The 24,177-nt window shown below is 45.2% G+C and overlaps 1 protein-coding gene across 2 annotated transcripts in view; it reads right to left on the reverse strand.

Moving 5' to 3' along the window:
* Positions 1–24,177, reverse strand: part of LOC115129742 (rho GTPase-activating protein 6-like) — a 78,190-nt gene that overhangs the window by 37,908 nt on the left and 16,105 nt on the right. The window contains exon 1 of one of the 2 annotated variants that reach the window (XM_029660413.2): positions 4,547–4,922. The exons of the other annotated variant lie outside the window; for it this stretch is intronic. Coding sequence (XP_029516273.2) covers positions 4,547–4,588 — 42 coding nt within the window. The 5' untranslated portion in view covers positions 4,589–4,922. Of the gene's footprint in view, positions 1–4,546; positions 4,923–24,177 lie in introns of those variants that run through there. 2 annotated transcript variants of the gene reach the window in all.

Here is a 24,177-nt window from a genome sequence, read left to right on the forward strand (position 1 = left end):
CCATGTAAGCAAAGAACATGAATTTGTCAAGGAGTTCCAGGTTTTTGATCAGGGAAAATTATATAAAAAGCTTTTTATATCAAGGGGAATTTACAGGGAAGCAGGGAATCTTCCAGAGTTCATTTGGACACTATTTCCATCGGAAGCATATCCCACTATTTTTCCATGCATCTAAGTTTTTCAGTGTAGCTGCATAAGCTTTTTCTTTGAATCTTCCTCTCCCCTGGCTGGTTGATTTAGCCTAGCCACACTCCCCCGATCCTGAACATTGCCTTGGCTGCAGTTCAGTGAGCTCCTTGACCTTTGACCGTACACAGTGAGACATATCAGAAAAGTTAATCAGATGACAGTGATGTGCTGACCCCTGTCTCACCTTTTGACCCTATGACCTCTGTAACACCACAGGATTTTTCCAGTCCCAGGCTAAATGGGCACTGGAACAAAATAACTGCATCCGATTTTAACGTCCAACATTTATCCCCCGTTGGGCTGTTATGGCGGCTTTAATCCTGCAATACAACTTAAATCATGAGATAAATCAAATTAGAAATCGGTCTGGCCTCTTCAAATGGTTTTTGAAAATGATATTAAACAGTACAGCTTATTCCTTGTATATATATGTGAGGTTCTGGTGAGATTACAGAACCGTAAGTAGAGATCCAACACACTGAATCTGTTTCCTCAGAGTCCAATACAACGTGTTATACTGTATCATTAGTTTGACCATGTTGGCTGAAATCACTGAAATCGCCGGTAACTGAAAAAAAGTAAAGCGTTGATAGAAATAGAAATGTTAGATCTAGAACAGCTCTAACTCAATCAGAATCAATAGAAATCTACTCAAACACTGTTGGAACTGGGCAACATCCTGGATGCCATAGGATCCGACTGTGTTTAATTATGGAGTCAGGTGCCTTGAAACAGCCTTCTTTGTGCGGCCGATCACCTGAGTCCTATTTGCAGAGGGAGTGGTTGTGGTTGGGGCAAAGCAAACAGCCTTCAGGAAACAACGAGGACAAGGTAAGCGGGAAAAAGGTAAGGGGGCCAGACCCCGTTACGAAACATCTACTTAGTACTAGAACAATGAGAGGAATTTGGAGCCTGTCTGTGCAGGTACATGGCCCTCAGACTGACGAAGGCTCTCTTGAATGTCTCCAGGATAGGGAAGAGGGTGGATGTGGGTTCCTTTTGGCCAGTGATGCCTTGGTTAGGGGGAGAGGCAGGAGGGCGAGAGAGAGTGTGTGGACAGGGGGACAGAGACAGAGGCCCAGCCACTATGACACAGAAGTCTTTTGAAGGTCAGCTGACAACACCAGCACGTATATCATCAGTCATTCAATTAATCAACAATTAAACAATCCGATCTGTAGTTAATGTGTCTGATTTTCTGTCTGCTTCCTCTCTCTGAGTCAGTCACATGCACGCAGTAGCCAATAGGTCTGTTGCTACATCACATAATGTACCATATCTGTAGCCCTTTCCTGCAGTCATATGACCAAAGCGCCATCTAGTGGCCTCATGGGTGGAATGTTATTAATATTTTTCACAATTTCATAATTAATAAAAATTCAAAAAACATGTCTGTTTCTATGTCAAACAATGTTGTTATATTTCAGGCTTCTGTGATGTATATAACATGTAATATTGGGATACAAACTCAAAATGTTATACATTTCAACTCTATATCTGACATGGTTCAGGTGTCTTCTTTTTTTAAGCCCATAACCATGTGTGTGAGGTGTATACTTTTGGTATAAAGTAGATCTGTTTAAGACGACCAAGAAACACTCTGTGTGACCCTGAGTTATCCCACTGCAGTAAAACGTTAAAGGACACAATGGAGAGCCAGGGGAGAGTAAAGATGCAGCTTTCGGACAACAATGATTCAAGTCGGAGCAGCAGGAACCAGCCTCAGTAGAGTGAGTGGCAGCTGAGGTTGACATCACTTCCCCTATCCATGCTACAAACACGTGCCATCCTGTGTAATGCTGTGACACTACAACCAGCCACCAGATGACATCCAGATGACATCAACACATCACCATTTTAGTCAAGGAGGAAGCAGGCAGCGGATGTTCGGAAAAATGAGGAAGAGAGAATCCATTATGGAACCTCAAACCCCAACAAATAGAAAGTATTGGGGGGGGGGGCAAACACATTAGATAACAACCGTGTAATAACACACGTCTGGGAATGGTCTGGAACAAAGGGGTGAAAACCAACCCTGTGGGGTCTGATCATTTTTAAAACATTTTTGTCATTTAGCAGATGCTCTAAGGGTAAAGAGCAATTAGGGTAAAGTGTCTTACTCAAGGACCTTTCGGTTACTGGCCCAACGCTCTAAACCGCTAGGCTACCTGCCGATCCAGTGAGGAGTTGTGTCTTGGTTGAGTATTGGGTCGCCAGCTCTAGTACACCTGAAGGAGCTAGCATCACTCCGAAGCGAGCAGAGCCTATCAGAGCCTAGCAGAACTTAGCAGAACCTAGTAGAGCCAATCAGAACCTAGCAGAGCCTAGCAGAGCAGAGCCACATGGCTGCCTACAAGACAGATTCAAAGTTTATGCCTTGGCAACAGGCATGGTGCTGCTCTCTCCTCTTCAAATCCTCAATGTCTCCAACCAGTATAACACTGGAATCTGGAATATTTATACACAGTGGACAGAATGACGGAATATGGAATTTGTTTATTGGAAGGCTGATGGGGAAAGCTTATGCGGACCTAATCCTCCTTTCCACGCTTTGTCACCAACTTTGTGATCCTTCGGCAGTGATATTAACCTTGGACTGCATCGTCAGAATGCCAGAGTTCACGACCAACAGCCAACCATAAACCACTCCTACACACTCGAGGAAGCAGCACTCAGGTTGCTGTGTCTAAGGCTAGGTGGAGTCTGCTTAAATAGTTACAATGAAAACCAAGGCACTCTGCTGCAATATGATATGTGTAATGTGTGGCTTACACTCCACATGACATTCATAACTCCAGAGACAGTGGAAGTTGAACGACCAATTAGAGAGAAGCGGACATGTTGTTTATCTAAGTCAAATGTGTGTGAGTGATACCACAAATGAGAGGCTACACACTTGCATGGGCTTTTCATACATACTACATTTCATGCCGCTCAGGAAAAAGTGTCAGCTGGGAGACCACAGTGTGGGCCAGCGAAGCCAAAGAAAACTGTATTGTTTTTCAATCTTTGGTCGCGCTTTTATGAGTCTTCGCCGCGAAAACATAGCTCATAAAGTGAAGTCGACCCACCGAACAGCCTCAGTGGGCAGTAGATTACTCACACATGGGGAGAAATTACCCCACATCATTTCCAAGGGGAAAGACAGCAACCCACACCGCTGATTCTACCACCCATGAGGATTTACAAGCAGAAGAGTTCTTTGTCACTCTACGATTTGGTTAAGACTCCACTACGTAAACAAAAGACACCACTCACAATTTCTAATGAGGCTATAGTTGCATTAGTTCAGGTATTTTCTGTGATCACCGACAGAATAGACTTGATTTGTCCTTATCTAACACCTCTGTGGTGCCTGATGGAGTCAACCACTTAACCACATCAAAACACCATTGTGGCAACACGGGGTCATTGGGTCTCAGAGCTCCTATATTGTATTACGTAACCCACTATCTTTTAAGTCTCAGAAACGTGTAAATAAACCTGTTTATGAAGGGTTATCTCCATATGTGTCACTTTGGAATGAGCCCTAATGCATGCTGGGATTAAGCAAACATGCAACACATTCTGACAGGTGCAAGGCGTGTGTGTGTGTGTGTGTGTGTGCGTGCGTGCCTCTCTATCCTCCACTCTGCCTCTCTGACCCTTGCATCATTAGACCACTCTCTCTCTCTCTAATAAGAAGCATCATAGAATGTGAAGTTAGCAAGAGGGAAGACTGTGGGCTGATGGAAGGAACTTACAACATTTTCAGTTCATGAAATATTGGAAACACTGAGGTTCCAAAGCACAGGACGTTCGTTGTAGGCTACACAAAACCTGTTGCTTTCTATGCCCGGAGCTCTATGTGAAGCCTGAGTGCACTCACTGCACTGGAACCCTGAGCTGACAGTGAGGAAAAAGAAGACTTATAGACTGGCTTTGCTTGTACTGTTCTTTCTTCATCTCTGTGGTAACATCCACTCAGCCAGCCACATAACTCTCCGGAGTCATGAGGCAGCCTACCACTGACCTTAGCTGCCTCTGGCTTTCTCCTCTCCTGTTTTGATATCGGGAAGGACACTGGATGGTGTGAAACTAAGCGATTTTAGTTGCATGCTTCTATGGGAATTACATTTGAATAGCAGCTGAGGCTAAAATACTACTGTGTGGAGGAAGAAGAAAAACGAGCGTGCATAGCACATAGCCTGGATTCATGTCGATGCTGCACAATGTGTCAGTCATTTCCTTTCAGGAAACCAATATCCTCCCATCTCTGTCCTCTAACATGAACAAATACAGGAGGAAGCCTATGTCTCAACTACCGTACTTCTTAACCACAGGCTGTAATGAGAGAAGCATAAGGCAGAATACTTACAAGGTAAGAATTGTGCCTCTCCAAGAATACGGAGTCGCCCATGGTTCAGAACAAATATCCACATATACAGTAGCCTATCCAAAGGTGAACGAGGAAATAAAATAAATGTTATTTGAATCCTTGCAAAAGTAACGGACCGAGCGTTGTCGTTATATCCTCACGACTCGCTGTATCATCAATTTCGATGAAAGAAAAAAGCTACAACAACAAAAAAAAACTTGTAACAGGTTTATGCTGAATATTCAAATCCACGAATAGGACAACACGGTTGGAGGTTATGCATGCCACGGAGGACAGCAGTGTCAGTGCGCAACAGCTCCCGCTCCATGCTGGCTACTCCGCTCTGTAGTGGACCTACTGATGAAGTTAGCGATGTTGCGCCGACGTTCTGAACAGAGGAAACGAGTCAGGGAGAGGGACTAAAGGCGGGGCACCTCAAGGGAGCACACGGAGAGCGAGTGGAGAAAGTAAAAGAGATGATCGACCAATGCAACAACAACATACCGATATTCGGTGCATTTTTGTTGTTGTTGCAGTGTTACAATACATTTCCTGCAATTCTACACATTTTGCCATAGGGTAGTGAGACACTTTTGCTGTTTTAAAGTACATTTCTTGCAGTTATGTATATGTTTTCATCATGTTCATGATATCTGTGTTAGAGTGACTGGGGGTCAGGGCCACAGTAACCTAATGTGTAAAAGAAACGCCTGAGCTGGTCCCCACATTATAGGCTGTTATAAGCTGTTATAGGATGTTATAAGCTGTTATAGGGTGTTATAGGCTGTTATAAGCTGTTATAAGCTGTTATGGGCTGTTATAGGCTGTTATAAGCTGTTATAGGCTGTTATAAGCTGTTATAAGCTGTTATAGGCTGTTATAAGCTGTTATAGGCTGTTATATGGGCTGTTATAGGCTATTATAAGCCGTTATAGGTTGTTATAAGCTGTTATAGGCTGTTATAGGCTGTTATAAGCTGTTATAGGCTGTTATAGGCTGTTTACTCAATCACCCTCCCGTTGTACAATTATTGTAGGCTGTATTAGGCATGGTTGTCACAGCGGTGTGTAATTGGATTTTTTTTTTAACAAATAAATAGTTCACCCCATTGCTTCTACAGAAACTTACAAAGAATCAACAGCCTTTGGAGTATGGACGCTGGGAAATGACTGTAAACTAGACTTTACAGTTATGCACGATGGCTATGTGTCACACTACTGTTAAAAGGATATTAAAAGACAACTAACTAGTGGCTAAAAATAACTCTAAATGAAAAAGCCCATTAGGGCTTTAGGGGGACATTGCTGAGTTTGTGCAATGCTTTGTGTGAGACCAGATTTGAGCAATCCTGGCCAAGGTTTGCCTGCAATTTCTACAAACACAGAAATGAAATAAGGCGGTTTCATCGGGTCACGGTGCACAGGGACTAATACTGGGTTCCTGTGAGGGGTTTACAATACACTTTCCAGACTCATATTCACTTGAGTTATTGCAAACAATTTACTTTTCTAGCTGACCAAGGGTTTATTGGGAAACTTTCTTCACTGTCCATCTCTCATGTACAGAGCTCTTATAGGGGACATTAATACTGAACCGGCCCAGAGGCATGGTTAAACCTCAGGGGACTCGATTGAAAATGACATGCAGCACATGATTAGGGTATGTAGGCTATACGCACATTCATACACACACACACACACAGGCTGAATACCGGTGTAATCAGAACGAGACGTGTAGACATCTGAAGAATGTGTTGAGGCACAGCAAAGTGAAATCTGCTGACTAAAAGGAAAGGAGTGGTTTTGCATTACACTACAGTACAGCTATATCAAAGTGCATGATCAAGATCAACTGACGTCATCACTTGTTACAATCTTGTTACAGTATGGAACCTGGGAAACGTGTTAGGTTGGCCAACCCTGCTCCCTGAAAGAAACATAGACCTTGTGGCACTGTCCAAATGAAACAATTATGAAGTCGTTTATTTACGGGGGGGGAGGGTTTTCCAATGCCACTCATTGAGTTCACTCTACTGGGTAAACATGAGTTCATATCTGAAGGAGCCACTTGGTGATCCCCCCTGGAGAAGTCCTTTGTCTCCTAAAATGGCAGTTTGATAGTCCCAGTGTGACTGTGGCTGACACGCTGACCCAGCGGCCTGTGCTGCAGAGGACGAAGAAGGAGGAGGAAGGAACGTGGCAGAACATCCCAAAACTCCAGATGTGTTGCGTCACACAACATGGGGCGTTTTGTCCCAACTGAGCAGAGCTCTCACTGTTCAAGCCCTGGCAGTGAGAGAGAGAGAGTTTAACTCAAGAAGGAAAGCTGATCAAGAAGAAAAGGTCAGCAGCAGTGGGTTTTATTAAGTGAAACAGAAGACATGTTTAAGCTGCCACACCTCTATTGAGAAAAGGTTGCCAGTTCACTTCCAAACTGGCCACTGCTATGTTATGTGGAGCAATCCACTTCATTCTGCTCACTGGTTAGTGAGTAGGATATACTTTGAGAATGCTCGACACTATACATTCCATCTTCAATTTGCTGCAGAACAAATGCTTCATAAATGTGTCTGCAAATGGAAACCTAACCAAAAGACCATAATGTTACATACGGTCTGGATGAAGCCTACATACATATTATCCTGAGCTCTTCTTGCAATTTACTCACAGCTCGTCAAAGAGACACATTGCCTAATCCAACAAGTGAGAAATAATCATTAAAAGGTGCAGGTCCCTCCCTGCTTCCTCCCTCACGGCGTAAAACTTTGAAAGTATACGGCTCCGAGATGGGACCATGATAGTCATCATATCCAGTCTGACCTGAGTCATCTCGAGCACATACATCTTGAGCCTTGGGATTTTCTCTGTCACCTTTAACCTGCTTCCTGTGCTCACGTTCAGCGGCAGAGCCATTTTCTTTTGGTATCGTATTTAGCACTGTGCTTAATATTTCCCACCGTTGATTCTGGCATAGAATGATCCTATTGATGAGCGACATATCTCACAGTCAAGTCATTCATAACAAAAAGACTAACAAAAAGACTAACAAAAAGACTATCAAAAATACTAACAAATCAAATCAAATCCAATTTTATTTGTCACATACACATGGTTAGCAGATGTTAATGCGAGTGTAGCGAAATGCTTGTGCTTCTAGTTCCGACAATGCAGTGATAACCAACAAGTAATCTAACTAACAATTCCAAAACTACTGTCTTATACACAGTGTAAGGGGATAAGGAATATGTACATAAGGATATATGAATGAGTGATGGTACAGAGCAGCATACAGTAGATGGTATCGAGTACAGTATATACATATGAGATGAGTATGTAGACAAAGTAAACAAAGTGGCATAGTTAAAGTGGCTAGTGACATAAGAATGCAGTCGATGATCTAGAGTACAGTATATACATATGCATATGAGATGAATAATGTAGGGTAAGTAACATTATATAAGGTAGCATTGTTTAAAGTGGCTAGTGATATATTTACATCATTTCCCATCAATTCCCATTATTAAAGTGGCTGGAGTTGGGTCAGTGTCAATGACAGTGTGTTGGCAGCAGCCACTCAATGTTAGTGATTGCTGTTTAACAGTCTGATGGCCTTGAGATAGAAGCTGTTTTTCAGTCTCTCGGTCCCAGCTTTGATGCACCTGTACTGACCTCGCCTTCTGGATGATAGCGGGGTGAACAGGCAGTGGTTCGGGTGGTTGATGTCCTTGATGATCTTTATGGCCTTCCTGTAACATCGGGTGGTGTAGGTGTCCTGGAGGGCAGGTAGTTTGCCCCCGGTGATGCGTTGTGCAGACCTCACTACCCTCTGGAGAGCCTTACGGTTGAGGGCGGAGCAGTTGCCGTACCAGGCGGTGATACAGCCCGCCAGGATGCTCTCGATTGTGCATCTGTAGAAGTTTGTGAGTGCTTTTGGTGACAAGCCGAATTTCTTCAGCCTCCTGAGGTTGAAGAGGCGCTGCTGCGCCTTCTTCACGACGCTGTCAATGTGAGTGGACCAATTCAGTTTGTCTGTGATGTGTATGCCGAGGAACTTAAAACTTGCTACCCTCTCCACTACTGATCCATCGATGTGGATAGGGGGTGTTCCCTCTGCTGTTTCCTGAAGTCCACAATCATCTCCTTAGTTTTGTTGACGTTGAGTGTGAGGTTATTTTCCTGACACCACACTCCGAGGGCCCTCACCTCCTCCCTGTAGGCCGTCTCGTCGTTGTTGGTAATCAAGCCTACCACTGTTGTGTCGTCCGCAAACTTGATGATTGAGTTGGAGGCGTGCATGGCCACGCAGTCGTGGGTGAACAGGGAGTACAGGAGAGGGCTCAGAACGCACCCTTGTGGGGCCCCGTGTTGAGGATCAGCGGGGAGGAGATGTTGTTGCCTACCCTCACCACCTGTGGGCGGCCCGTCAGGAAGTCCAGTACCCAGTTGCACAGGGCGGGGTCGAGACCCAGGGTCTCGAGCTTGATGACGAGCTTGGAGGGTACTATGGTATTGAATGCCGAGCTGTAGTCGATGAACAGCATTCTCACATAGGTATTCCTCTTGTCCAGGTGGGTTAGGGCAGTGTGCAGTGTGGTTGAGATTGCATCGTCTGTGGACCTATTTGGGCGGTAAGCAAATTGGAGTGGGTCTAGGGTGTCAGGTAGGGTGGAGGTGATATGGTCCTTGACTAGTCTCTCAAAGCACTTCATGATGACGGAAGTGAGTGCTACGGGGCGGTAGTCGTTTAGCTCAGTTACCTTAGCTTTCTTTGTTAGGAAGACTAACAAAAAGACTATCAAAAAGACTAACAAAAAGACTATCAAAAAGACTAACAAAAAGACTAACAAAAAGACTATCAAAAAGACTAACAAAAAGACTAACAAAAAGACTAACAAAAAGACTAACAAAAAGACTAACAGTGGGACAGAATGTGGAATGTTACTACTCCCCAACACATGGCACATAAACGCACACATCTAATAATGTTTCACATGTTCCATTGTGCCTCACACCTCTGATATGTCTGGTTGTGTGTACATTGGTTGTACGGACAATTGCTTATTGTGATTCAACTACAGTACAACGTACGGTGTATATATAACCCTGACATATTCTACTGTCTGCCATGTGTCTGTCTCTGAAACTGGTAGTTGAATTGTTTATTCCTATGCCTGGTTCTGTGTGACGTTACTTACTACCTCAGTTGTTTCTCCCAGGCTTATGCATCTGGAAAAATACTAAAGAATGAAATGCACTCATCGGCGGCCATCCTAATGCCTTCTGTCATCGGAAACTCAGAGCGTGGAGCAAAATGCAAATGTGTACATCGCTCAGTTTCTACGCGCCCGCTTTATCCAGACAAGTGACTACATCCTTCTGCACTGAAATCCCTGAATCGTATGGAACATCTCCCATAAAAGCCTTGATGACAATCCAATGAACGACAACATATCCCATAAGTGGTCACGACCTGTCTAATAAACATTCGCAGAAGAAACTCAGGCATGAAATACTTGCACGAGTTCTGTTGTTGCCCTTTCGGTGATCGTTTGGTGGATTCGTTTTTTGTTTATGTGACTCTCTTTCCTCATCTGGATATCTCCCATGATACAAGAAAAGAGCCAATGAAACACTGCAATAGAAAAATAATTCATATTTCACCCTGGACAAATTTACCGTACTTGTTTACAGCTGCTTATTACCACTGTGTCTCTCGCTGACGTCTTCAAGGACCTCGGACAACGTCACCTGTACGAACATGAGTTCTTGCAGAGGAAGAGGGGTTAGGGTTAAGACACCCTTCTTCGCATCCACCCCATCCCAAACACACAACCCCCCCTGGTCTGGATTCAATCACCAGGCTTCAATCAGCAGGCAACAGGGACCACTTGCCCTGAATCCATTTCTATCCTGAGGGTGAACAGGAGTTCAAAACATATCGCTGCTCTGGCCCCCCAATGGTGGAACAAACTCCCTCACGACGCCAGGACAGCGGAGTCAATCACCACCTTCCGGAGACACCTGAAACCCCACCTCTTTAAGGAATACCTAGGATAGGATAAAGTAATCCCTCTCACCCCCCCCCTTAAAAGATTTAGTTGCACTACTGTTCCACTGGATGTCATAAGGTGAATGCACCAATTTGTAAGTCGCTCTGGATAAGAGCGTCTGCTAAATGACTTAAATGTAAATGTTAAATGTAAATATTGTTTACTCCAGTTGTCCCATCCAAGAGCTGTTCAAGACCTATGCTAAAGCTTAAATGGGCAGAATTTTTTTTCAAAAATTCCAAGTTAAAAGTAAAGCAGGAAGGAAGTAAAATGCTAATCAAATCCAAGTGTTTCAGAAGACAAAAGGCCATGGCAGTGAGATGGAATCCAGACCTGCATGCTTTTTTTGGGGGGGGGTCAGTGTGTCCTACACCGTCTTCGCCTGAATATCTGTCTGCTGATGGCTGGCTATACTTCATCACATGCCTCACAGTGATCTCGTCATGAAGTTAGGCTTCTCTGGCGAAACTGCACAGCTTGTACTCTCCAGCACAGTGGTATGATACAAATTAGGATTAAGTTGGCCTGTGACGGATTGGGAGTGACGTTTATCAGGGTACACGCATAACACTGTGCTCTATTTCTCCCCTTAAGTTTTACATGTCGACAGGGCCACTCACATCAACTATTCCCTGTTTAGCTCACTTAAAATATGGCATTATCTATTTCCTGTTTAGCTCACTTAAAATATGGCATTATCTATTTCCTGTTTAGCTCACGACACAGTTTAAGAAATGTCTCTGTTGTGCCTTGGCTTCGGTAGGCTTTTAAAACCATGGCAAATGATGTAGTTGGAATGGCATTCGTGTGAACTGTTAAGGACCTCAAAGGTAGTTTGAGAAGGCTTGCACCTTCTGCGAAGTGTCTTCAATGTCTCCATGTCAGACTGTCCTTAGGGGGAACACTAGTCCCGAAGAAACCAATGCGGACACAGAGGAACAGAGGAACTGAAGGCAGGCGAAAACCAGACCTAGACAGGGAAATATGATGTGCGGCTCACGCTGCTTTTACACAGCGACAGAGACAGACATCCTCCACCTACGCACCTACATGTTTTCCACTGACCACCGTTGACGACTGTTGCCATGGCGTCACAGCCGGCCAGCTGTGCGAGACAGCACAATGCTACGGATGTCCATACAATGTCAGTGGCACGCAGCGCATTGTTCGTCACATGAAACATACACTAAAGCTGATGGAAGACAGACTGAGGGTTACTTGACTGAAATGAAACACAGCAACGGGCATGCATTGCATCTGGTACTGACAGTTTGACAGATGGCATTTGCTTGAAAATGACGTGGACAAATTATGCTAACTACAATTATCAAGCACTTTAGACATTACATCCCTACCTCCATCCGTCCCCTTCTCTCCCTTTCCCTAAACCCCTTCTATCTGAGTCCTACTGTTGGCTCCCAATGCCTTCCTGTGATGCTGTGATGCTGTGTCTAAGAAGAGAGAGAGATGTTTGAGGGCTCCTTTTTTGAATTCCTCCTCAATAAAGCCAATGCCTCACCCGACAGTAATCAGAGACGGCAGACCCAGAGAAAACACCAACTCACTGCCGGCTAATGTCTCTCAATTCCTCTCCTCTTCTGCACAGCTAAATATCCCTTAATTGTCCTCCCTCAAAATAAGGGTTGTCTAAATGGGCACACAGCAAGAAGAGGAATGGCTACTTTAAATGAGGTGATTATATTGCCCTGCGCTGTTGGGGATGTAGTACACGGTCTGCTCTGTACTGTCATTGTGTGATTATGGGTGTTCTGGTCCATTAGGGAAAACTGAAGCTTGAGCATAGCGTTTGGTCTTATGAATTGGTCTCACAGACAGAGATAAAGCCCGAGTGAGACGACCGCATCCACACACACACACACACACATGCATGTACGTGGTCGTAGACAAGCACTGAATTTTCTCTCTCATCCTCCAGCCCTCTCCTTGTCTCTCCCCTCTCTCTACTGGCCTTGACAGGGTCACCAGGCCTCTGAAGCCTGACCTAGCCCAAACCCAGTAGACATAACAGAACAAGTAGCGTGACAATGTCTGGAATGGCTGTTCTGGCGTGACCATCCTCTCTTTTCTTTACCCCCTTTTTCTCCCCATTTCATGGAATGCAATTGTTAGTAGTTACTGTGTTGTCTCATCGCTACAACTCCAGTACGGGCTCGGGAGAGACGAAGGTCGAAAGCCATGCATCCTCCGAAAAACAACCCAACCAGCCGCACTGCTTCTTAACACAGCGCACATCCAACCCGGAAGCCTGCTGCACCAATGTGTCAGAGGAAACACCGTACACCTGGCGACCTGGTCAACGTGTACTGCGCCCAGCCCGTCACAGGAGTCGCTAGTGCGTGATTAAAAAAATATATATATTTAACCTTTATTTAACCAGGTAGACAAGTTGAGAACAAGTTCTCATTTACAATTGCGACCTGGCCAAGATAAAGCAAAGCAGTTCGACACATACAACGACACAGAGTTACACATGGAGTAAAACAAACATACAGTCAATAATACAGTAGAAACAAGTCTATATACGATGTGAGCAAATGAGGTGAGATAAGGGAGGTAAAGGCAAAAAAAGGCCTTGGTGAAGTAAATACAATATAGCAAGTAAAACACTGAAATGGTAGATTTGCAGTGGAAGAATGTGCAAAGTAGAAATAAAAATAATGGATGCAAAGGAGCAAAATAAATAAATAAATACAGTAGAGAAAGAGGTAGTTGTTTGGGCTAAATTATAGGTGGGCTATGTACAGGTGCAGTAATCTGTGAGCTGCTCTGACAGTTGGTGCTTAAAGCTAGTGAGGGAGATAAGGGGTTCCAGTTTCAGAGATTTTTGTAGTTCGTTCCAGTCATTGGCAGCAGAGAACTGGAAGAAGAGGCGGCCAAAGAAAGAATTGGTTTTGGGGGTGACCAGAGAGATAAACCTGCTGGAGCACGTGCTACAGGTGGGTGATGCTAAGGTGACCAGCGAGCTGAGATAAGGGGGGACTTTACCTAGCAGGGTCTTGTAGATGACATGGAGCCAGTGGGTTTGGCGACGAGTATGAAGCGAGGGCCAGCCAACGAGAGCGTACAGGTCGCAATGGTGGGTAGTATATGGGGCTTTGGTGACAAAACAGATTTTACTGTGATAGACTGCTTCCAATTTGTTGAGTAGGGTATTGGAGGCTATTTTGTAAATGACATCGCCGAAGTCGAGGATTGGTAGGATGGTCAGTTTTACAAGGGTATGTTTGGCAGCATGAGTGAAGGATGCTTTGTTGCAAAATAGGAATCCAATTCTAGATTTAACTTTGGATTGGAGATGTTTGATGTGGGTCTGGATGGAGAGTTTACAGTCTAACCAGACACCTAGGTATTTGTAGTTGTCCACATATTCTAAGTCAGAGCCGTCCAGAGTAGTGATGTTGGACAGGCGGGCAGGTGCAGGCAGCGATCGGTTGAAGAGCATGCATTTAGTTTTACTTGTATTTAAGAGCAATTGGAGGCCACGGAAGGAGAGTTGTATGGCATTGAAGCTTGCCTGGAGGGTTGTTAACACAGTGTCCAAAGAAGGGCCAGAAGTATACAGAATGTTTCGTCTGCGTAGAGGTCGATCAGAGACTCACCAGCAGCAAGAGTGACATCATTGATGTATACAGAGAAGAGAGTCGGTCCAAGAATTGAACCCTGTGGCACCCCCATAGAGACTGCCAGAGGTCCGGACAGCAGACCCTCCGATTTGACACACTGAACTCTATCAGAGAAGTAGTTGGTGAACCAGGCGAGGCAATCATTTGACAAACCAAGGCTGTTGAGTCTGCCGATGAGGATGTGATGATTGACAGAGTCGAAAGCCTTGGCCAGATCAATGAATACAGCTGCACAGTAATGTTTCTTATCGATGGCGGTTATGATATCGTTTAGGACCTTGAGTGTGGCTGAGGTGCACCCATGACCAGCTCTGAAACCAGATTGCATAGCAGAGAAGGTATGGTGAGATTCGAAATGGTCGGTAATCGGTTTGTTGACTTGGCTTTCGAAGACCTTAGAAAGGCAGGGTAGGATAGATATAGGTCTGTAGCAGTTTGGGTCAAAAGTGTCCCCCCCTTTGAAGAGGGGGATGACCGCAGCTGCTTTCCAATCTTTGTGAATCTCAGACGACACGAAAGAGAGGTTGAACAGGCTAGTAATAGGGGTGGCAACAATTTCGGCAGATAATTTTTAGAAAGAAAGGGTCAAGATTTTCTAGCCCAGCTGATTTGTAGGGGTCCAGATTTTGCAGCTCTTTCAGAACATCAGCTGACTGGAATTTGGGAGAAGGAGAAATGGGGAAGGCTTGGGTGAGTTGCTGTGGGGGGTGCAGTGCTGTTGACCGGGGTAGGAGTAGCCAGGTGGAAAGCATGGCCAGCCGTAGAAAAATGATTATTGAAATTATTTATCAGTGGTGACAGTGTTTCCTATCTTCAGTGCAGTGGGCAGCTGGGAGGAGCTGTTCTTATTCTCCATGGACTTTACAGTGTCCCAGAACTTTTTTGAGTTAGTGTTGCAGGAAGCAAATTTCTGCTTGAAAAAGCTAGCGATGAGACAAGGATATCCCTACCGGCCAAACCTTCCCTAACAGGGACTACTCTAGTCCAATTGTGCGTCGTCCCATGGACCTCCCGAGCCTGGGCTCGAACCCAGAGTCTCTGGTGACACAGCTAGCACTGTGATGCAGTGCCTTAGACCATCCTCTCTAAAGGAAACACAACCCAGTGAACCCAGTCAACCCACTATATTATACTGAGAGCTGGGAACAGCCCACTACTCTACAAAAAAACATACAGGACATATTTGGTGACTTTTCTAATAATACATTTCTAAGATTTTTTGTTGTTGTTATCAAATCTTGACGTTGAACACATCGAAACCCTTATCTGTCGCACAACCGAGAAGCTCCAAGTTCTTTTGCGCTCTCGTCCTAAATATTTATGTTGGATTCTAAACACATAGTTCTGAGAACCCGGTCTGCAAGCTGTAAAAACAGGGTCATTGTATGTGTTCGAAAAAGGACAGGGAGCAAGCAGAGAGAGGGCAAGCACCGAGGATATCGTTTTGGTTTCATGCCGCCTCTTCTTGTGTCAGAGTGCCCTATTTGTCAAACACAACGTAGACTGGACCATGACATTGCTATCTCACCTCCTACTGTCACGACTTCCACCGAAGGTGGCTCCTCTCCCTGTTCGGGCGGCGCTCTGCGGTCGTCGTCACCGGTCTACTAGTTGCCACCGATTCCTTTTTCTTTTCTGTTGGTTTTGTCTTGATTGTTTTCACCTTGTTACTTATTTGTTGTTAATTATTGGCCTATTTAAACTTCCCGGCCTGCTTTTGTGCGGGCTTATTCTCGCTGTCAGTGGTGTAATTGTTTTGCTTATACGTATTTTGCTGTCTGTTATGTTCCCTGGTTTTGGAGACACGCCTGTTTATTGGTCATTTTGCCTGGTTGCTGGCTAGACCCAGCTTAATAAACGTACGCGTTGGAAGCATTGCTCTCTGCGCCTGACTCCACACCCACCACTCCTAGCTATCCGTGACACCTACACCACACTAGGCCACCGCAACATTAACACACACGCTCACACACGCACAAAGACCCCAAAAACATTCATGACGTTTCTTCTTAGCCTACCCATAGTATAGTTCTGTTGTATATGACCTCGTTCACCTGACCTTTGAAGCAAACACAACCATAATGGGTTATACATTCTCTCGCATCAGCTTGTGGGGAATTCCACTACACATCATATTATACTATTTTACACGTCATACTGTATATCCATAGTATGAAGCATGTGGCATTAATGATGAGTGAACACAAACTACCACTGTTTATATAGTCTATTGGCAGTCGGCGTAAAACTACTGTAAACAATATTGAATTCATTGTTTGCAGCATTAGGTCCAAACTGTACTTTTCCAGACGTTCTGTAAACATTTACACTAACCCACAGAGGATTTGACAATTGAAACATCTACATTTTGGAGAACGATTCTAAAGGTTTATCTCATGAATTGACTCTCCTTCCAAAAGCTTAGTTATGTGTTCCCCTTCTATTTGAGCTTCTGCAGGCAATTGTGGGAGAGAGAGGGATGAGGGAATGAGGGAGGAGGGGGAGAAAAGGTGGAGATTGAAAGATCCATCCCGGCTCCTCTGCCCTCCCTGGGAGCTCCGGAATGCGTCTGGAATCCTACCCAGACTCCCCCATGTGCCCCACCCCTCAGCTCCATCCTCCCTCCATCTCAAACCAGCAGGCTCCTCAAGCACTGCAATAAAACACACCGAGATGAGATCTTCAACTAACCACAGCACAAGAGATGGTTCAAACTGATGTGGATGTTACATTGTGTGTTGGAGGTGGTATTCTCGAGGTGGAATTCTGGAGAAGGTGGTATTCATGGTTCTTTAACGGACAAACACTGAGGGGTTTATTTGGCCCCTATAATAGCCAAAGAAGGTGGATATGCTTGTTCCTCACAACCAAATGTAGCCCCTGTTCATTACAGCCTACATACCTACACTGTAAGCTATGTGTATGAGCCTGTAATATTCTCTGAGTGTAATTGGTCCACGTTCTGGTTTATAGAACCTGTAAAGATGCTGTAACCACTCTGGGAATAAATGCAGTATAGAGACATCTCAGAGGCTTTAGTCCAATACCGTTTTTCTGCATTACCCTACGTACTCACCCTCCTACAGACAGGGTCACGAGAAATGTTTACAACACTCCATGGTCGCCATAGCACGCAGGAGGAAGCAGAGAGGAGTGTGTGGGGAAATATCACCGTTGGGATTACGCAAAAGCAAAACGTATAGCCGGCAAATTGTACAGTTTTAGGTCCTACCATTGCTTGGCTATTGCAACATCCGATGACCTAACTAACCACATACAAAATGTCACATTATTATCAGATGGAGAATCCAATATTTTTCTTGGACGCAACACAATGAGTATATATATATATATATTTTAAAGAATTGCCCAACTGAGTACTGTCCTTGGATTTCACTCCTTAGTCTGCCCTTTTCACACTACCATAGTTCCTGGAACCGTACAGTATGGTTCGGTTTGGCATGATAGTGTGAAAAGGGTACTTCATTTTAGAACCATGTCCTGTAACCCTCCATCTATTGAGTCAGAGTGGATGGTCAACCTTGAGGACAGTGGCCACTCACTGGTCAGTCCGTTTCCCTGAGTCTTAATGCACCACAGGCCCTCGTCTCGAGTGTCCTCTCAGTGAGAGGTTAGCAGCGTGTGTCCTCCTGCTCTGAGAGCTTCCAGCTGTTCTTGGCTCCATAAGGGTGAGCCGACACCAAGTGAGAGAGTGAGAGAGAAAGTGAGGGAGAGCGGGAGGGAGGGAGGGAGAGGGAGAGAGAGAGAGAGAGAGAGGGGGGAGAGGAAGAGAGAGAGACACTCCAGGGGTGAGGTAGAGAGGTCTGTCTGCTCGGTTGCATGACGGGCCTGCCTGTTGTTATTACAGATACATGTGTATCCAATGACAACATCAGTAAAAGTAGTGGTAACAGTATCAATTTCTAGTGGTAAAAGTAGATGTAGTAGCATGAAAGTGATAGTGGGCTAATATCAGCAGTTTCAACATGGTAGAGGTAGCATGCAGATGAGCATACAGTAGCAGGCTGATGAGTTTATTAAGCTACAGAAACTTGGATGGACAGCCCCCTGAGAGAAGAATGTTGGGCTGCTGGTTGGTAGCAGTGTTGGCCAGTAGAGGGCATATTCTAGTCGCTCTGCTGCTGCACTACAATGAAACAGTGTTGGCAACACTGACGATGACAAACCCACATGCTACTAATCTACGAAGTACAGGTTTAACCCAAATGCGCTGTGTCTGTCGGCAAACAGAAGAACAGGAGGTGAGAAGGGACAGTTTGGTATGAGTGAATGCAGTTTGTGTGTGTGTGTGTGTGTGTGTGTGTGTGTGTGTGTGTGTGTGTGTGTGTGTGTGTGTGTGTGTGTGTGTGTGTGCGTGCGTGCGTGTGTGTGTGTGTGCGTGTGTGCGCATGCAGGGTGTGTGCCTGCCTGCCTGCCTGTCTGTGTCTAACATGAAACCCACTGTCTTACATGGAAGCCATTGTCTCACACTGAACCCAGTAAGACAGTGCTTTGCTCCTCACACAGCGGCAGCAGTAAGTCATTTGAGAGCCTATTAAGTCTCCATTAGAGGGAAGCCCTCCCTGCTGGCTCAGCTAATCTGACACAGGTGTGGCTCCAGACAACCACAACTCCAAAACAGGCCTCAGGCTGAGCAGCTTCTACCCAGAACTCCGTTTCCCACGCTACCCCTGGGCTTTGAGGCTTATTAACCGCCCTCCTCTCAGTTTAGGGCAAATTATGATTCATTCATTGCCTGGCGACTCAAACTGAGTTCTTCAACTGTTCTATGTTCGCTCCATACTTCAGTCTGAGACTGCCATCGTTGAAGTCGTTTGTGGTGTACAAAACAAAGTAACCTGCAATTGGGTAATTTCTAACCAATCAGAGTATCAAAGCCAATGACACATTTTCAAAATGCTGCTTCACCCACGTTTTATGGCTCTAGCCCAACCCATCGGTTTCTGGTGCCAATCAGAATGGTTAGAATGTGTTTGCGTTCTAGAAATCGTCTGGAAGGTACTCATTGCGGAGAATAAACTCATGTTTGGCCTAAGCAAGTTTGGGTAGCCAGGAAAATGAATTCAGCCTTCTGCTGCAAATTAGTAGGAGACGTCCATTTTTACGATCGTATTAAAGCTCAGACTAATGTCTTAATATAATGATCTAGACTCCTAGTTAAAGTGTTGGCTCCTCTTTTGTTTTAGATTGACCACAAGAACCTCCCCTCTTTGTTTCAACAAGCCTCCCGAAAGTATTTCCTTCATTCAAATTATCCAGAGACAATTAGGCTATTCTAAACTGAAATTCGCCCATCATTTGGGCTTCTTAATGTAAATGACCCCATGGGGGTCTTGATTCAAATGACTCTGACTTTTGAATAGCGAGAACTCAGCCTCCTTTCCCTGTAGTAACACCCTCCTCTCCCTACTCCTTCCCTGCCCCTCCCTCCCTCTCCTCTCTCTACCCCTGAAGCCGTCTGCCTCTCTCCCTAATACTCCTCCATTGCCACGGCAGCTCGAGTTTCCCGAAAGGGCCCGAAAGCAAAATGCTTATTCCTGTGATTTCACCATTCCAGCAGCAGACTGTTCTCGTCTGAGTGGAGCCAGTGGGGTGTGGGTGTAGTGATACAACGTGACAAAGGGATGTGGAAGCAGAGAGAGACAGGAGCAGCAGCATGGACAAAGCCAGTCAGACTAGGCACAGTAAAGTGGCCACTAAGGGGACTCTTTCAGTGTGTTTATTCTGCACACATTCCCACAGTGCACTGGGCTTTGGGTAGAATGATGACATTTTAGACACTAGAGCAATCTATGGCTCTAGTCTTTTCTAAATCATAACAAGGGCATTTAAAGGTTTATTAAGCACTCGGCCAGGACATGAGCACATCATCAAGTGTATCCAACTGCTAAAACAGACACACACACACACACACAGAACACTGAAGTGCGTCAGTGCTCTTCAGACCCTGCTCTGGTATGACGAGGGTCTTTGCTCCCTTCCGAAACAGTGTGAGTGCAAGGGAGGGAGGGAGGGAGGGGGAGGGAGGGAGGGGGAAAAGAGGAATAGACACAGGCGCTATGTTTACCTCTGTAACCAAGATAACAAAAGGACAGCTTCTTTCTGCCGTCTATTTAATTAGCTACTAACATGGAGACTGTGGCAATGTCCCAAATGGCAGCCTATTCCCTATACAGTGCATTAAGGGGCCATACGGCTCTTGTCAAAAGTAGTGCACTATATAGGGAATAGGCTGCCATTTGTGGCACATCCTGTGACTTAAGGAGGCCATCAGAATAAAGAGAGGGATGGCAGATAGAGAGATGAAAGGAGGAAAAGGAGAGATAAAAGGTTTGAGAGGAGGAGAGGGGAAAAGGTGGACAATGAAAGGGTGTTAGAATACAATGCAATACAGCAAGGTGACATATCCATACATTATCCTAAGTAAAGCAACTAAATATTTCAAGCACCCATATTAGAATACATACAGGGTTGCAGACCGTACCATAATGAGTGTGCCATATCGCTTCTTTTTCTATGTTGACATAAGAATATAGCCCTCCATCGGTGTTAGTAGAACAACATACTGAAGGTTTTCGGTTTGTTACCTCAGCTACCCTGCTCGTCCTGTTTCAACTGACTCCCCCACCCCTCATTTGTGCAATAATAATAGTCACTCTCCTACAGTCCTCCCATGTTACCATCTATTCACCCCTGGTGAACTCAACCCTAACCTTGGCGAACTCAACCCTAACCCTGGTGAATGCGACTCTAACCCTGGTGAACTCAACCCTAACCCTGGTGAACTCAACCCTAACCCTGGTGAACTCAGCCCTAACCCTGGTGAACTCAACCCTAACCCTGGTGAACTCAACCCTAACCCTGGTGAACTCAACCCTAACCCTGGTGAACTCAGCCCTAACCCTGGTGAACTCGACCCTAACCCTGGTGAACTCAGCCCTAACCCTTGTGAACTCAACCCTAACCCTGGTGAACTCAACCCTAATCCTGGTGAACTCAGCCCTAACCCTGGTAAACTCGACCCTAACCCTGGTGAACTCAGCCCTAACCCTGGTGAACTCAGCCCTAACCCTGGTAAACTCAACCCTAACCATGGTGAACTCAGCCCTAACCCTGATGAACTCGACCCTAACCCTGGTAAACTCAACCCTAACCATGGTGAACTCAGCCCTAACCCTGATGAACTCGACCCTAACCCTGGTGAACTCGACCCTAACCCTGATAAGCTCAACCCTAACCGTATTGAACTCAGCCCTAACCCTGGCGAACTCAGGCCTAACCCTGGTGAACTCAGCCCTAACCCTGGTAAACTCAACCCCAAACCTGGTGAACTCAGCCCTAACCCTGGTGAACTCAACCCTAACCCTATTGAACTCAGCCCTAACCCTGGTGAACTCAGCCCTAACCCTGGTGAACTCAGCCCTAACCCTGATGAACTCGACCCTAACCCTGGTGAACTCAACCCTAACCCTGGTGAACTCTGCCCTAACCCTGGTGAACTCAGCCCTAACCCTGGTGGACTCGACCCTAACCCTAGTGGACTCGACCCTAACCCTAGTGAACTCGACCCTAACCCTGGTGAACTCGACCCTAACCCTGGTGAACTCAGCCCTAACCCTGATGAACTCGACCCTAACCCTGATGAACTCGACCCTAACCCTGGTGAACTCAATCCTATGCTAGGGCTGGGAATTACCAGGGACCTCACGATATGATATTATCATGATACTTAGGTGCCGATAAGATATGCATTGTGATTCTCACGATTATATATGTATCGCGATTCAAAACTGTGATTTTATTGCGATTCGATATTCCAAGCATATTGCTCACCATATGTCTGCTGCAAAGGGACAAGATAGTTTTTTTATCAGTCATGAAATAGAAGCGCTGAAAACGAATTGGCTCCCTATTTAAAAATAAAATGGAGAACAAGCTATGAGGGAAAAATACTGACGTTTTGGTGCAGCTACAGCCAACTAGTGCAAAAATAATATTCAATTTCGTCAAAAAGATACAATATATCATCAAAAAATAATATCCCGATATGTAACTATAGCGATCTTTTCCCCCATCACTACCCTACACTGCTCTCACATCTAGAGGCCACGATACACACCACATTTATACACACACACACACACACACACATTCTCTCACTCACTCACACACACACACACACACACACACACACACACACACACACACACACACACACACACACGTCACAGCACCAGGCTTCTGGGAAGGGACCCAGCAGTAGGGTAAGGGATCCATGCCTGGATATGATGTCTAAACATTCTGAGTAACTCGTTAGTACTTTATTTTCTGGCCACAGTATTACCATAGTTCACACTCTTCAACAAGAGTATTATGTTGTAACAGCATGATCATTTATAGGGGTTATGATCCAATGAGTCATTACCACCACCAAGTTAGAGCAGGGAGAGATATTCATGGCAGGTTAGCCAGAGGAGTGGAGGGCAGGCAGCTGGGTACCACGGTAACCACAGGCCACCCGGGAGCTCAGCTCATTCACACTGACTGTGTTTTGCTGGATTGTACCAAATGTCATTGCAGCTGTCGACTCAGCACTCAGTTCAGCAAGCTTTGAGTGAGGCCGTAATATGGGATGGCGAAAGTCAATAGCACCCCCGTCTGGTTAACACAGCCACCTGCACCTCCTATTTCTCAACATTCCATCTTGTTTCTTGCACGCTGGATGCGGTCCAGTCAAACTCCCAACTCAGCCACATTGAAATGAATACCACTAGGTGGAGTTGAAGGGTTGCATTGCCAAATGAGAGAAAAGACACTCCTTTTCAGGCGCATTGTCACAGAGGAGCACTCCAGAAGAGACTATCTGGAATCGGGTTAATCAATTATTGTCGATGGATAATCTCCTCGAATGCATTTTTGTGTGACAGGGCATACACACACTCTATAACGAGGTGTTCTTTTCCTGTCCTACTCACAAAGCCTCCAGTGTGTACTGGCCTGTGACATTAGGCAGACACACATACACACACGACTCCACAAAGAAACACCTACTGTATATGGATACCAACTGCACCCACTACCACGTTCACATGGACATGTACCGTGTAGTTGGCACACACGCACTAAACACATCGCCCTGTTTCTCAAACGTAGGCCATCCGGAGAGAGAGAGCAACAACATAGTCGAAAGCTATTTTCCTCTTGCCTCATGTTTTGTTATGCTTCCTTGCTGTCTGACAGAGTTCAGGGTGAAAGGTCTTCTGGTTGGAGAGTCTGTTTGGCCTACGTCTGAGGCGCCATATTTACACAACCATTACTATTTTTTTCTGGGAGGCATTCAGGTCAGACTTGAATTAGAAAACCCAAGCAAATACGTGCCTCTTATTTTTAGAATCCCAAACACATCCCAAACACAATTTATGTTTCACAGCGGACGCCATCTTGCTTGGACACCGCTACTGTTGGATGTCTGAGTAGCAATCACATAACGATTTGGCTACGATGGCTACAATAGCTACTACAATACTTTGTCATGGTCTCTAATGACCATGACATTAAATTATAAATTATAAACTGGTTAGTTCGAGCCCTGAATGCTGATTGGCTGACAGCCATGGTATAACAGACCATATACCATGGGTATGACAAAACATGTATTTTTACTGCTCTAATTACGCTGATAACCAGTTTATAATAGCAATAAGGCACCATGGGAGTTTGGGAGTATATGATCAATACACCACGGCTAAGGGCTGTATCCAGGCATCCGTGCATAAGAACAGTACTTAGCCGTGATATATTGGCCATATACCACACCCCCACCCCCACCCCGTGCGTTATTGCTAAATTATTTCTAAGACCATGTCTGTACAACAGCAGATAAACCTGTCTCCTCTGAACTCTGCCGGCCAAGGGGA

This window comes from Oncorhynchus nerka, linkage group LG5 (genome assembly GCF_034236695.1).
Source record: "Oncorhynchus nerka isolate Pitt River linkage group LG5, Oner_Uvic_2.0, whole genome shotgun sequence".
Classification (NCBI taxonomy): Eukaryota; Metazoa; Chordata; class Actinopteri; order Salmoniformes; family Salmonidae; genus Oncorhynchus; species Oncorhynchus nerka.